The 14878-nt window shown below is 53.1% G+C and overlaps 5 protein-coding genes and 3 non-coding genes across 8 annotated transcripts; 4 read left to right on the top strand and 4 right to left on the bottom strand.

Moving 5' to 3' along the window:
* Positions 1 to 98: 98 nt before the first annotated feature.
* Positions 99 to 1888, top strand: ncs1 (Calcium-binding protein NCS-1). Its single transcript, XM_062945463.1, has 4 exons — positions 99 to 530; positions 685 to 773; positions 846 to 1141; positions 1201 to 1888. The coding sequence occupies exons 1-4, from the start codon at positions 520 to 522 to the stop codon at positions 1378 to 1380; spliced, it is 576 nt and encodes a 191-aa protein (XP_062801447.1). The 5' UTR covers positions 99 to 519; the 3' UTR covers positions 1381 to 1888.
* Positions 1889 to 2174: 286 nt separating this feature from the next.
* On the bottom strand, positions 2175 to 2267 carry QC764_0050450. The gene has a single exon. It is a non-coding gene; the product is annotated as a tRNA-Glu (tRNA).
* A 384-nt stretch (positions 2268 to 2651) lies between these two features.
* Positions 2652 to 4400, top strand: ALG7_2 (tunicamycin resistance protein; the record flags this gene model as incomplete). The annotated part of the gene is made up of 2 exons (XM_062945462.1): positions 2652 to 3349; positions 3417 to 4400. Exons 1-2 carry the CDS (start codon positions 2888 to 2890, stop codon positions 4398 to 4400), a joined length of 1446 nt encoding a protein of 481 aa, XP_062801446.1. The 5' UTR covers positions 2652 to 2887.
* A 356-nt stretch (positions 4401 to 4756) lies between these two features.
* On the top strand, positions 4757 to 6511 carry ALG7_1 (tunicamycin resistance protein; the record flags this gene model as incomplete). The annotated part of the gene is made up of 1 exon (XM_062945461.1): positions 4757 to 6511. One exon carries the CDS (start codon positions 4757 to 4759, stop codon positions 6509 to 6511), a length of 1755 nt encoding a protein of 584 aa, XP_062801445.1.
* A 326-nt stretch (positions 6512 to 6837) lies between these two features.
* Positions 6838 to 6919, bottom strand: QC764_0050420. The gene has a single exon. It is a non-coding gene; the product is annotated as a tRNA-Ser (tRNA).
* Positions 6920 to 7673: 754 nt separating this feature from the next.
* On the bottom strand, positions 7674 to 7765 carry QC764_0050410. The gene has a single exon. It is a non-coding gene; the product is annotated as a tRNA-Glu (tRNA).
* A 440-nt stretch (positions 7766 to 8205) lies between these two features.
* RKM5 (Ribosomal protein lysine methyltransferase) lies at positions 8206 to 9395 on the bottom strand (the record flags this gene model as incomplete). The annotated part of the gene is made up of 3 exons (XM_062945460.1): positions 8206 to 8900; positions 9062 to 9259; positions 9335 to 9395. 3 exons carry the CDS (start codon positions 9393 to 9395, stop codon positions 8206 to 8208), a joined length of 954 nt encoding a protein of 317 aa, XP_062801444.1.
* A 990-nt stretch (positions 9396 to 10385) lies between these two features.
* FAA4_1 (long-chain fatty acid-CoA ligase) lies at positions 10386 to 13201 on the top strand (the record flags this gene model as incomplete). Its single annotated transcript, XM_062945459.1, has 3 exons — positions 10386 to 11854; positions 11918 to 13053; positions 13115 to 13201. The coding sequence occupies exons 1-3, from the start codon at positions 10987 to 10989 to the stop codon at positions 13199 to 13201; spliced, it is 2091 nt and encodes a 696-aa protein (XP_062801443.1). The 5' UTR covers positions 10386 to 10986.
* Positions 13202 to 14878: the final 1677 nt, after the last annotated feature.

The raw sequence follows: 14878 nt of genomic DNA, 5'->3' as shown, positions 1-14878 counted from the left end.
AGTGCAAGTGACCGTGCGCCAAACCACCATGCTTCAGGGCGGGAGCGGGCAACGGTTCCCCCCCAAAGCCCAAGCCCAAGCCCAGGAAAGAGGACTGGACTGCCGCAGTAGTCGTCACTTTCCCGCCGCGGCCGCCTTCGCCTCGCCTTTTGCTTTGGCTTTTGCTCCAATCTGTTTTCCCTTCCCCGAGACTCCGTCTTCAAACCATAACCCATTTTGCAAAATCCTCCTCTCCGTTTTCGCAAAGCAGACTTGCCTTTTTCTTGTCATTGCTGTTTCTTGAACTGGCTTACAAACTGAACCCCCCGCTTCGCATTGCCCGCACTGTCCACCCACCAGCACTGCCGCCAGACGAACCCATCGCCCGATTGAGCAATTGAGCTGCCCACTTGTTCAACCTAGACAAGAGACTGTCGCAAACCCCTCCTTCGATTTGGTTTCCTGTCGGCGATAACCAGCGCGGCATCTTCGATACTCTCTCGTCGATTGCGATTTCGAATAGAGTCTCTAACCGCGAATATGGGCAACTTGTGAGTGTTTTCCTCGTTGGAGTTTGGGCACTGGGAGGAGGGAGCAATAGTCAATGGCGGAGGGGAGGGGAGGAGAGGAGAATATTCCCTACAATCGGGAATCATAAGACTCAAAAGTCATGACATGGGCTAACATGGGGCGCTCGAAATACAGGCAGTCCAAGAAGCTCCCTGACGATCAGCTGAAGGAGCTCCAGAAGTCAACCAATTTTGACAAGAAGGAGTTGCAGCAATGGTATAGAGGTAGGTCTTCTTCTTCTCCCTCCTCCACTCTTCTCTTCCTGTGGTTGGTTCTCTTCTCACAAGACGAAATAGGTTTTCTCAAGGACTGCCCGAGCGGCATGCTGAGCAAAGGCGAATTCCAAAAGATCTACGCCCAGTTCTTCCCCTTTGGTGACCCAAGCACATTCGCCGACTATGTCTTCAACGTATTCGACACGGACAAGTCAGGAACTATTGATTTCAAAGAATTCATTTGTGCTCTGAGTGTTACCAGCCGGGGTAAGATGGAGGACAAGCTGGATTGGGCGTTCCAACTGTACGATATCGACGGCGATGGAAAGATCAGCTACGACGAGATGTTGAAGATTGTGGAGGCGATTTACAAGATGGTATGTTTTGATTTGGTGCATGAGGAAACACACGGAGAGGCTAACAGAGGCGAACTTAGGTCGGGTCCATGGTTAAGCTCCCAGAAGACGAAGACACCCCCGAGAAGCGCGTCCGCAAAATCTTTAGGATGATGGACAAGGATGAGAACGGCAGCCTTGATATGAACGAATTCAAGGAAGGCTCGCAGCGGGATGCCACCATTGTGTCGGCGCTGTCGCTCTACGACGGGTTGGTGTAACTTTTCCTTGCGGCAGACTCTGGGGGGAAGGAATTCTGCGTCTAGGCGGGCTTGTTCGCTTACTGGTCTTGACACCATACCACTTGCAGCGATGACCTGGATGAGAGCCAATACGCCAGTCCGTTCCCCAACTAGCCTGTCTGTGTTCCTCGGGGACCCATGGGGTGATGGGAGTGAAGATAGGAGGTTGGGAGGAGGGGCGGCGGTGATGGATCGTTTGCAGGAGATATATGGAAGAGGATGTGTTTTTGCGCATTTAGGACCGTTAGGCAACTATGGATGTGGTGAAAACAGGGAAGACAGTGAAAGAAAGAGGGGATCAGCGATGTTTTTTCTTGTTTCTCTGCTTTTGTGCCATTTTCTGTTTGGGAATAATGGCAGCAGTCCCCGGGTATTATTTTAGTGTTGGCTGTTTTCTGTCGTTATTATGTGCAGGGCGTCTTGTACTGTATTTATGTATCTGGTTTCTATGCCACTCATCTTGAAGATATGGTGCTGTGTTTTCCAAGTGGCTAGGAAGTGAAGACTTCTGAGTCTAAGTCTCGAAGTCTACATGAAGTATATGCATGATGAGGAATCATCGGGTAGTTTATCTAGGTCCTTCTCGTTGCATCGGCTTTGGTGGTGAAACAAGTCTGAGCTGCCTTGCTCGCTAATATTGCATGTATGGAATCCAATGAGGGAAATAAGGGAGAATATGATATGTTCTGTGCCAAGTTGCAAAGTGAGCGATATAGTCTCATCATCCGCACTCAGTGTCCAACAAAATCGGAGACCACACACGATTTTCGTAATCGGGTATGGTGTAGCGGTAACATCGTTGACTCTCACTTCCCAGAAGTGTCTGTTTCTCTCAACAGCCCCGGGTTCGACTCCCGGTATCCGAGTCTCTTTTTTTCTCTCTCTGTTTTCTACCATTTCTTTGCTTGACTGCGGGTTGTTACATAAGAGGTTGTCAGGGACGTCAAGTCAAGGTTGGGCAGGGATTCGCTGTGTTGGGGGGTCAAGGGACGGTAGCTTATTTTTTTTTTCTGGTTTGTGCTGGGATCTTAAAAGTTAGGTAGATGAATTTTCTTATGTTTAATCGCTGTGGGAGCTGCCTTACTACAAGCCTATGTCGAGAGGACTGCTAGGTTCAGCATGAAAGTCCCTACTTGAGATATTGACAATCACATGGGAGCAACCAGCGCCCAAACAGGGGTTTGTAGAAGCAAATTGCGCTCCAATCAGCTTCCTCCTAGTGATCCAAAACGGCATAGAGGCCGCCTGGTGGGCCCTGTTTGTTTGCTTGCGCTCGAGCTGACAGCGAGCGCCGTTGGGATTCAACGTGGGACGTCATTTTGGAGATCTGGCTTTTTTCCCTTTTTGCCATTCTCCCCTTCCAAAATAATTTCCTCTTTCGCGACTCGCCCCAACGAACGAACGAACGCAGCAAACCACTCTCGCTTTCCTTCGCGCTCACGGCCATGAGCGCCACTGTTTCAGTTCTCGACAACGACTCGCAATCATGACGACCTCCACCTCACGTTCCCCATCCCGATTACCGCCCTCCTCCTCCTCCTCCCTCTCCCGAACCGAAACCCTCTCTCTCTTCTCCCTCACCTTCGCCTGCGTCGCGGTACTGGCAAATACCTTCCAAGGCGATGGCGAACCTCTAATCGCCTCCCTCGCCCTCAGCGGGGTCGCCTTCGCGGCGTCGTTTGCGATGATAAGGTGGTTAGGCCCGACGCTGATGAAGGCTGGGCTGAAGGGGACAGACATGAGCAAGCATAATAGACGGGAAATGCCAGAGTGCATGGGGGGGATCGCGGCGGTGGTGTACCTGCTGGTGATTATTGTCTTCATCCCGTTTCCGTTTTACAAGGACATTGTGGCGGCGACGAGCGGGGGGGGCAATAGGGATGTTGTTGTCAGTGTCGTGGAGGGGGTGGAGAGGGGGAGGTTGCTGCATAAGTTTCCGCACAGCAAGGTGAGTTTGGGAACAACATATGGGAAAGGGATAAAGGCTGACTGGGGGGTGGGGGTTGGGGAAATAGTTGGCGTCGTATTTGTCGGCGATTATATCGCTTCAGTCGATCACGTTGTTGGGGATAGGAGATGATCTTTTCGACATACGGTGGCGACACAAGTTTTTCATTCCGGCTTTTGCGTCGATACCGCTGTTGGTGGTTTACTTTGTCGACTTTGGCGTCACGTCGATCGTGGTGCCGATTCCGCTGCAGCCGTACCTGGGGGAGCTGGTGAATGTCGGGGTGCTGTACTACGTCTACATGGCGAGCGTGGCGATTTTTAGCCCGAACAGTATTAACATTCTGGCGGGGATCAACGGGATTGAGGTGGCGCAGTCGATTGTCGTTGCGGTGTTGCTGGCGATCAATGATTGCTTGTACTTGCTCACGCCGTACCCCCACCCGGCGACGGACTCGCACTTGTTTTCGCTGTACTTTTTGCTGCCGTTTTTGGGGGTTTCCGGGGCGCTGCTGTGGCACAATTGGTATCCGGCGAGGGTGTTTGTGGGGGATACGTATTGTTATTTTGCGGGCATGGTGTTTGTGGTGGTGAGCATTCTGGGGCATTTCAGCAAGACGTTGATCTTGCTGCTGATGCCGCAGATATTCAACTTTTGCTATTCGGTGCCACAGTTGTTTGGGCTGGTGCCGTGTCCGAGGCACAGGCTGCCCAGGTTTAATGCGAGGACGGGGTTGCTGGAGCCGAGCGTCACGCCTTGGACGAGGGAGAGGCAGCCGAGGGGGGTGGTTGCGTGGGGGTTGAAGGTGTTGGGGGGGTTGAGGTTGCTGGGGGTTACGGTGGATGAGGAGGGGAGGTTTGTCGAGACGACGAACTTTACGATTTTGAATCTTTGGCTTGTGTGGAGGGGGCCGTTGAGGGAGGATAGGTTGGCGATGGAGATTACGGGGATGCAGATGGTGGTGGGGTTGTTTGGGTTGTTTGTTAGGCATGGGCTGGCTCAGTTGGTGTTCAAGGAGGATAATTGGAGCATTGGGGCAGCAGGAGTTTAGTTTTTTTGTGTATATATTTGTTGAAATATACTAGAACAAAAGCAACAGCAAATGGCATAGACAAAATCATGGCATTCTAGATTTATCCATGTCTTCTTACACCTAGGTGATCAACCCCCCCTACTTGAAAGTCAATTTCGGCATGTGAGAGCGAGCGGGCCCCTGCAGGGAGCTTGGACCCAGGGGTCTTATTGGAGTGGGAATTCCCGACGTCAGTTGTTGGAGCCTGTCACCCACCTATCACCTACCCCAAAGCAAAAGCCAGGCAAAGGCAGGGCAGCCCAGCCCTTTCCGACAGGCGGGAGAGTCACACACCAGCTGCTGTTTTTGCAACACAATATCACAAACACAGCGCCATGTCAGCAAAACTAGCCGCCTTCCTCAACGAGGCGCCCCTCGCCGACGACCAGTTCACCTTTGAGCCCATCCTCAAGCACGGCCACCAGGACCTCGTCCAGTCGATCGCGTTTAACGAATATGGCGACCGGTGCGCGACAGGGTCGGTAGACGGCAAGGTCCGCGTGTTCAACCGGCACAGGGACGGGGTGTGGCGGCACTGTGACAACTGGACTGCTCACGGGGGGGAGATTACCGAGCTGCAGTGGTTGCCGCCGACGATTTACCCCAACCTGTTGGCTTCGTTGGGGGTGGAGGGGAGGTTTAAGCTTTGGGCCGAGGACCCGACGGCTGCGCCGGGGAGGAAGTTTTCGAATGCCACGGGCGGAGGGGGGAACAGGGGGATGGCGTTATGGAGTCAACCTATTGCGGTGGGGGAAAAGAGCGGTGGGGGTGGGAGGGAGGGGTCGAGGCCGGGGAGTGGTGGTCTTGGTGGTCATGGGCCTCATCATCACGGGGGGTTTGCGAGTGCCTTGTCGACCACTGACACGAGCACGACTTCTCATCCGCACTCGGCGGTGACGAGCACGGTGGGCACGCCGTCGGTGCACAGCGAGACTGCGCCTTCGCAACAACCGCCACAGGCTTCGAGTTCGGCGGTGGCGAAGCCGGTTTTCGAGACGAGGAACTCGAGGAGTCCGTATCGGTCTTTTAGCATGAAGCATGTTGACTCGACGAGGCATACTTACCTTGCGCTGGTGAGCGCGGATGGGAAGTTGACGGTGTACGAGAATGAGCAGCCGGAGAATTTGACGGACTATACTATGCTTGACGAGGTGGCTATCTCGCGGGACCAGCCGCCTGCGAAAAGGGGGGATGAGACGACGTTCAAGGTGCAGTTTGATCCCAACCCGGAGGTGTGCTACAGCGCGTTGAAGGCGGGGGTCCCGCCCGACACGCTGAGCTTGGTCACGGTTGCGTTGGACTGTGTGAGGATTTATCGGTCGAGGGATGTGATTAATCAGAGTTTGGGGGTGCAGACGGTGACGAAGGGGTTTTATCTCGCGGCCGAGGTGAGGTCGGATGTGCATAGGGGTTTGGTGAGGGATGTGGCGTGGGCGGCGGGGAATATTAGGGGGTATGATGTTATTGCGACGGCGTGTCAGGATGGGATGGTGAGGGTCTTTAGGGTTGACACGCCGGTGGAGAGGCAGGCTTGGTATGATAAGGAGGAGGAGGAGGAGAAGAAGGATGGGGCGAGGGGGTGGTCGATGAGGGAGATGGGGGGGTATGTTGAGAAGGCGAGGAAGCAAGGGGTGGAGGTGGATGAGGGGAGGAGCGCGGCGGTCAGGGCGGCGGCGAGAGATGTGATTACTGTTGTTGGGGGGATTACACCTGTGGTTCAAGGGATTGGAACAGTCCATGATGAGAGGGGGACGGGGACGGGGATGGGGCAGGGGGGCATGATTCGAGCGGGACTGGCGACGGAGGCTGGGTATGGGGGGGATCATCATCCTGGGTATGGGGGGGCGAATAAGAACCCGCAGAGAAAGATCACTGGGTTGCCGGGGCAGATTAGGCATACGATTGAGATGGTGTCGAGGCTGGAGGGGCATAGGACGCCGGTTTGGAGGGTTGGGTTTGATGATGACGGGGTTGTGTTGGGGAGTGTAGGCGACGAGGGAAGGCTGCTGCAGTGGAGGATGATGCCGAATGGGGAGTGGGCGAAGAGCAGCGAGTTGGGGATTGTAAGGGTCAGGATGGCTACCGGTTGAACTTGAACAGCAGCGGGATCAGGCGGGAGTTTGGAGTCCAGAGATGCGGTTGGGCATGTAAGAATAGTAGGACGGCGCGATGTTGGCTGTTTTATTTTCGGCTGGTATAATAAGTGTGTGCTCTGAGGGATATACCCTGGCTGTTTTGAGCGACTGTAGGAACAATGAAGCTGATTTGATATGTCTGACAGCAGCCCTATGTTATGCTCTCTGTCAGACTGGGGGCAGCTGGTAACAAAAAGGAATATACTATATCCAAAAAGCTACCCCTATCCACAACGGAGTGGATAAGGGAAAACAAGAACATGAAAAGATTGTTTGTGTCTCGACGTGGGCCTGATTCGAACAGACGCTCCCGAAGGAACAAGATTTCTAGTCTTGCGCATTAGACCACTCTGCCACCACGCCTTGTTAGTTGATGGAGTGTTGGGTTTGGGTTTGAAGTTATTGTCGGATGCATTTCCGTGCATCCCGTCATAAGTCAGGACACAGGATTCTTTGATTGTGATTTATATAAAAAAGACTTTTTTGCATTGAATTTCCAGAGGTGTTTGTTTATTATGGTCTCTCGGGTTTGTAATGTACAGTGAGATCCAATTCAACATGTGCTTGTGTATTTCGGCTCTTGTGCAAGGGTTTGACAAAGAGCATACCTATGATGTTAAGGGGGAAAAAAGGGCCGGAGCCCAATGCAAGACAAGATGAAGAGTGGCCTTGCCCACTGTTAAAAGACAACGTATACGCTAGTGACGGGAGCTGGAATAGCCCCGGAAAGATACCTATGTAAAAATCGTTGGTTTTTGAAACAGTCCTTGAAGAAACTTCCGTAGAGCCAGCCCAAGACCTGAAGGGCTTTTTTAGGTTGGCTACCTAGCTAGACATCTGTTGATGGTGAAATAACTCTGGAGTTTTCATTGAGATTATTATTTGGGGCTGCTGCCAGCAAAGAGTATACATCTTTCTCTGTGTGTTGAAATATCTCCGGGTTGAAGACTTGTGCTCTGATATAGCAGGATTTTCAAGAACAAAGTATTTTTAATTCGTGAATATCAAGGTGCTTGGCGACAACAAAGACCTCATCTCTCTTTGCCCTTTCCAAGTCCTATTCATATCCCATCCCCACACCCTCTCCCTATCAAAATTGGACCATCCACGATTCAAATCGGGTATGGTGTAGCGGTAACATCGTTGACTCTCACTTCTCAGAAGTGTCTGTTCCCTCAACAGCCCCGGGTTCGACTCCCGGTATCCGAGTCCTTATTTTTTCCCCCCGTCTTCCCCAAAACTATCCCTGTCTGTATCAAATCTTTTCATCCTTTTTTTTGTTGTGGTCGACATACCTTGCAGGACAAGGGTGGCCGGTCTGAGACTGACTCGGGATACCATGGATAGGGGGTGTTGAGACTTTTTTGAGGGCTCCATAACTCCCCATTTGTCAAAGGAGACAGGGGGACTTAAAACTCAGAAAAGAGGCTTGGGTTGGTAATCTTATCTGATTGATCTGGGTGGTGAATTCGGTATCGGCGGTGGTGTAGGGGGTTTGTAGAAGTAGCTAGGATAGGTTGAACGAAGCTGTGGATGACATGTGGTATGTGTGAGGGATAATCAGGATAGGTATTGCATCGAAAGGGAGGTTGTAGAGGGGAGATATTATTATATTCGTTGTGGCCTGAGCTGTTTCCATTCATCATGTACTAAGGGGTATATGCCTCCTTCAATATCCCAATATGAACCACAAACCCCGAGCTCGGCTTCAACCCATTTGGCAACAACTCATCAGGAGCTCTCCATGTGTGAAAAGACTCCATAAATCTCGCGAGCCATCCTTCAAAGACTTGATCGTCCCTCAGCTGTTGCGCAACCACACAGATGGTGGGATTTGCCTCGGTGTCAGACTCTCGAGTTCTCAGCCGGCAGATATCAGCGCATGTAGACACAAGCGGGTCGATGAGCGCTTCGTTGTAGATGCAGTCACATGCAATGATAGCATCGAAGCTCTTTCTTCCTGCTGTGTCTGGCAGGTTGGTGAGAAGAGAGGGCGTCGCTTCGTCTGTTTCCCAATCCAAGGGAGTAAAGACGACATTGTTGTCTTTTGAGTGACTGGCCGCCGTCGCCTTTGTTTTCTTCCCTTTTGCCTTTCCTTTGCCAGTGGAGGAGGCTGAGATGTGAGCATTTTCGGCAACGTTTTGCTCAACAAACTTGGCGACATAAGGCTGATCGGTCAAGACGTAGCCCTTGACACGAGGCGCCAGGCACAGGCCGACCAGTGCTGAGATGCCACACCCTAGCTCCAACACGAGAGAGTTCGAGGACAGGATCTCAGACTGGAAAAGTAGAGATGATGCAGAGCTGATCCATTCTGCAAAGAGAGGTGTAACTTTCCAGACGACTATGCATACCGTCAGCAGTGCTCTTATCCTTCCATCCTAGACAAGCCACTGAGCAAGGCTGACGTTCGGATGTGACGTGTCCGTAGCCTTGTAAGCGTTATCAACGGCGGTGTGACGGCGGGAAAGGGGTCGGAAAGGGGCCGGGGGAGGAGTTGTTTACCAGCTCCTGTTGTGCCGCCGGCACGGTTGGATGACAGCACGCCAGGTGACTGATGGATGGTAAGATCCCGGCCAGCGATGGTCAGTTCGACTGTGGAGGCCTTGGAGTCGACGAAGCCAAGATTCTGTGAGGGGAGCTCCTGGGCAAACAGCTCAAACGTCTCTAGTTGGCAGCAAAGTAGGCGTGTTAGTTGACAGACCATTCAGTCCGTGTCTACCCGACTATTGCACCCCCAGGTTGCATATCTGGTTTTCACTTCATCGTTTTTTATACCTTCCTCGGACGACTCTATGGGCTGCTGTCCCAGAGCTTGCAACAGCTTCTCCAACTTCATTATTCCAAACAGGTGGTTGGTGATTGGTGGCTGGTGGCTGGTGGCTGAATTCCTGGTCTATCAGACGACAGGGAAAACGGAAGACAAGACGAACGGTGACTTTGGCTGACAGGGCCGGTTCTGGGCGTTTTTAGTGCAATTTTAGAAAATGCGGAGGCGAGGAATAGTCTGGATTGGCGCGTCCGGGGCTTCCCACAAATTCAGTTCACTTCTTCATTGCATCATGCGCCGAGAGCAGCACACTGAAACCTAGAGAGTGTAGCAAATAGAGAGCCAGTGAAAGCGGCCGTGGTGATCCAACGACTCCATTCTGGCGATGCAGAGCAGCTGCCCAGCCCTGAAAGGAGGGGAAACCCGAGCTGGAACGTTCCGACGGGAAGCCCTCAGAGTTTTTGGTTGAGGGGTGGAGCAGAGCTATCGAGAAGTTGCTTGGGGAGATGGGGGGTCAGATGCGGGGAAGGACGCACCGACGCGGACCTCCAAGACTTGTGCCAAGAGCCATCTCCAGTGTTCAAGTCGACAGGACTCAAGTCGACCTGTCGAACCGTCCAGCATTGGCGCATAACTCGTGCGTGTGGTGTCGGGGCTGAGCTCTTGATCATCGGGAGATGTTGACAAGATCACGAGGGTGAGGTGTCAGCCAGTTCCAACAGACCGAGGCCCTCCTGTAAATATAGAGAGGCAGATACATATGCGCCTCGGCTTGGCTCTTCTCTTCATTTCTATTGTATGAAGCATGAAGCGGAAACGGAGGGTGATGGAGGTGAATCTGAACCCGCCTGCGATCCCCGAATCTGCCGCACAAACCACCGTGCTAACCAGCCTCTCTCCACCGTCCGGAAAGGGGTTATCCTTACTCGGGGTTTAGCTTTCTCGTCCTATGTTGTTGATGGTGGGATGTGTGGGCATCATCTGTTTTTTTGTTTTTTTCAGTTTTACCTAGGCATCTTCTCTCCAAATACTCGCAGGAACCGGGTATGATCGGAGATGGTCGATGGACGATGGACGGTGGCCATTTCGCCAAAGGTGCACACTGTGTCCATGGCCTGGAAAGCTTTGAAATGTGGAACGCCCAGGCTGCCGAGCCTGCCAGGACGCGCCCTAGCCTCGCCCTTTGGCTAGAGCCCAGCCGAAAAAGGCAACCGGCAGGGGTCAGCAGGGTGGGCCCAGGGAGCGCAGGGGCCAGGGAGCTCACCCCAAACAATCGTGTGCCTCGCGTTGTTGAGGTGAAAGACTTCCCTGTCCCTCCTCTCCACCACAGCTTGTCAAAAACCCCTTGCCTCCCTGCCCTCTTTGTCTCCGTCTCTGTCTGTCTGTTCTGAATTCTTATTCTCCCTCCTCCGTCCCTAGTGCCCCATCCCCTCACCAGGTCGCCTGCCTCGTCCCCTCGCTGGATCGTTTCGACGGGCACTCCCTAAAGCACCCCGTGTACCATCCAAACCCTCAAAGGTTCAAACAAACTCGGAACAAAAAGAAAGGTTCTGCATCTCCCGTCTTTACCTTGAGCCAGCCACCGGCGTCCAGCGGGTTACTACTCCCCAGCTTCCCTAATCGCGTCCACCGACCGAATCTAATATCAAAATAATTCACAATGGCCAAGTCATCGACATCCATCCAGCTCATCCCACGCATGACGGCGAAGGGCCCCTTCACTGTTGAAGTTCCCGGCCAGACTCCCGTCGAGGGCGAGACGCCAGTTCGCAGACAACCGCTGGCTATCCCAGAATTCGTCGAGCGGCCTGCTCCCGATGTCACCACCGTCTATGAGCTTGTCCGCGCCGCTGTCGCCAAGTACGGCAATGCCAAGTGTGTGGGGTCCCGCAAGCTCGTCCGGACACACCAGGACAAGAAGAAGATCAAGAAGATTGTGGATGGTGTCGAGACCGAGGTGGAGAAGTCATGGACCTTCTTCGAGATGAGCCCCTATGAGTACTACAGCTACACCGAGTACGAGCAGTTGATTCTGCAGCTCGGCTCCGGCCTGCGCAAGATTGGCCTCGACAAGGCCGACCGCGTCCACATCTACGCTGCCACCAGCGCCAACTGGCTGGCGACGGCTCACGGTGCTGCCTCCCAGAGCATGCCCATCGTGACTGCTTATGACACTCTCGGCGAGGAAGGTCTCAGATACTCCATGGTCGCCACCAAGGCCAAGGCTATCTTCCTCGACCCCCATCTTCTGCCTACCTTGACCAACGTCTTGGCCGTTGCCTCGTCCGTTCAGGCTGTCATCTGGAACAGCCAGCACCAGGTCAACCAGGACCACGTGGACAAGCTCAAGGCTGCCTACCCTCACATCAACATTCTCAACTTTGACGAGCTCGTCAAGCTCGGCAAGGAGAACCCCGTTGAGCCTGTCCCTCCCACCGCCGAGGACCTCTGCTGCATCATGTACACCTCTGGCTCTACCGGTACCCCCAAGGGCGTGCCCATCACCCACAGATCCGTTGTTGCTGCCGGTAAGCAAGCATCTTGAGCCCCAGTTCCCCTCTGCAGCCTGCTGATTTTCTTGTGTTTTTCAGTTTCTGGTGCCAGCGCTATCGTCCAGCCTTATATCGGACCTGGCGATGGTCTGCTCACGTACCTTCCTCTGGCCCACATTCTCGAGTTCGTTTTCGAGCACGCCGCTCTCTGGTGGGGTTCCACTCTCGGTTACGGAAATCCGAAGACCCTCTCTGATGCCTCGGTCCGCAACTGCAACGGCGACATCCGCGAGTTCAAGCCTAGTGTGTTGATCGGCGTTCCTGCCGTGTGGGAAACTGTCAAGAAGGGCATCATTGGCAAGGTCAATGCTGGCAGCCCCGTTGTCCGCAACCTCTTCTGGGGTGCCCTTGGCCTCAAGGAGAAGTTGATGTATGCTGGTCTTCCTGGCAGCGGTCTTCTGGATGCCGTCGTGTTCAAGAAGATCAAGGAGGCTACTGGTGGTCGTCTCAGACTGTGCCTCAGCGCCGGTGGGCCCGTCTCCAAGGAGACCCAAAAGTTCATCAGCTTCGCCATCGCTCCCATGATTATCGGTTATGGTTTGACCGAGACGACCGCCATGGGTACTCTCCACAACCCCTTTGAGTGGTCTGCCGATTCCATTGGTGCCATGACCGCGTCCGTCGAAGCCAAGCTTGTTGACTTCCCCGATGCCGGCTACTATGCCACCAACAAGCCCAACCCCCAGGGTGAGATCTGGCTGCGCGGTCCCACAGTGCTCAAGGAGTACTACGAAAACGAGAAGGAGACGGCCGAAGCCATCACCCCCGATGGCTGGTTCAAGACTGGTGATATTGGTGAGTGGGACAAGAACGGCCACCTCAAGATCATCGATCGCAAGAAGAACCTGGTCAAGACCCTCAACGGCGAGTACATTGCTCTTGAGAAGCTGGAGTCCATCTACCGGTCCGTACCTGTTGTCGCCAACATCTGCGTGTACGCCGATGCCGAGCAGGCCAAGCCCATCGCCATCATCGTTCCCGCCGAGCCAGCACTGAAGAACCTGGCGGCTCAGCTTGGTATTGAGGGCGATAGTGTCGAGACGCTTGTGCATGATAAGAAGCTGCACAGCGCTGTCCTCAAGGAGCTCCAGGCCCAGGGTCGTGCCGGTGGTCTCTCGGGCATTGAGATCATTGATGGTGTTGTTATCGTCGAGGATGAGTGGACTCCTCAGAATGTAAGTTTTTTCTCGCACCCCTCCTTTTCACCTCTTGTCAGCTTACTAATCGTAAAATCAGGGCCTCGTGACCGCTGCCCAGAAGCTCAACCGCAGAGGCATTCTTGAGAAGTACAAGAAGGATGTCGCCAAGGCCTATGGGAAATAAATCTCGCTAGCTTGTGCACCATGTGAGGGTGATGGAACCAAAAAAAAAACTATGATACCAGGATACCACGGATATGAATGAGTGGGGTTGTTTGGGGAAGACAGGGAGAGGGATTGTTGAGCTAACACTTTGTTTGTGTGTGACTACTATGTGTGACATATGGGCGTCCAAACTCTCTTTTTTTTTTGTTTTGTCTTTGTTTCCTGCGGGTTGCTGTTTGGTCGTTGTCTGCTTTTTTTCTGTGCTGGGTCGGGGTGGGAAACGAACGTATAGGAAAGATGTCTGTCACGAAGGAATGGGACTTGACTTGCGTTTTTCGGTAATGTTTTATGGATGGATGGATGGTCAAGAGTCGAGTTGAGGATTGCGAGGGAAGGGGACAGGGCAAGGCAGGACGGGGAAGATTATACCAATGCGAATGTTGATTTTGTTTGTGACGCTATCTAGGTGAACATATGAAGGAGTTTCCCATGATGGATGTCAATGTAGTCTATGACGAGTGTGCTGCTTTTATCCGTTTGTATGTCTTTGACGCTCGCTTTGCCGGCCAAACGGGCATCAATCAATTGGCGTTTACCCAGTTCCATTTGCCCACAAGTATGGCTCTGGCCGGCACAATTCTCCAGCTGGGACTTTGCCTTTCAACGAACCTCAACATGACACCTGTCTGCCTCTGTTGTGAGTTAGCTGTATGACAATCCAACTCGGACATGTCTCTCTTATATATATACCATACTTTCTTGAAACCCAATCTTGGGGCCCCCATCCCAAGTTGTTCACATCATAGCTCAGCTTCACTGATGCCCTCGATACCTACCTGCATACCAAAATGGCACTTCCTACTCACATCAATTCTTCGGAATACAACACATACCCAGTCAATTTCCGCCTTCTCTGATGAACCTCTGTTGAGGATGACGTGGTGCTCACCCCGATAGCAGGCTCCTCACCGTGCCGTCGTCATTAGAGCCTCCTCCGACGCACCCGTTCAACCGCCCCGACGCAACCATAGCCTGGGAGCCCGTCCGGGCCAATGTCTATGTCTTGACAACAGGTACAAGATGAACGACAAAGCCCTTGCACTCTCCCAGGCCGTCACCGTCACGCAATCTCGCCGGCATGTGGATTCATTCGAGATGAGCTTTGGAGATAATCCTTCGTGTGACCCGTCCGAGGACAACCCAAGAACCTGAGGCCCTCCTAAAGGCCACTGCTACTCCGTCAGAAAAAGCAAGAGCGCCAAAGAGACTGTTGCGCGAAGAGTGGTTCGACTGGTTGATGGACCGGCAGGTTGACTCGCTACCTGTGTGGACAGAGCCAGACCAGACAGGCAAACCCCAAACGACCTAAAGAAGATTTCACCAAGACTAGGGCACCATCGTCTCAGTTTCGACACCATCTTTCGTGTGTATTTTGGAGATGCCCCCCTCGAGAGTAGTACATTGGATTCCCGGGCAACCAAACACCAGCGGAAACTTGCCAATTCGCCCCTTCTCCCAGCTGAGTGGAGAGACTTCAGTCTTCAGCAACTACTTGAATGCGGGATCATCGAAACCTCCGATCCTGTGTTTGGCCCACTGGAAGAGGTTTTGCTTTGGACCAGTTTGTCAGAACGATTCAGATTCCATGCCAGATAGGTACCTACCTTGCTTGGCGAGTTGAAGAAGGGGTTGTCGC

This window comes from Podospora pseudoanserina, chromosome 3, assembly GCF_035222485.1.
Source record: "Podospora pseudoanserina strain CBS 124.78 chromosome 3, whole genome shotgun sequence".
Classification (NCBI taxonomy): domain Eukaryota; kingdom Fungi; phylum Ascomycota; class Sordariomycetes; order Sordariales; family Podosporaceae; genus Podospora; species Podospora pseudoanserina.
Note: the sequence above shows the minus strand (reverse complement) of the source record. Positions and strands in the feature narration are given on the sequence as shown.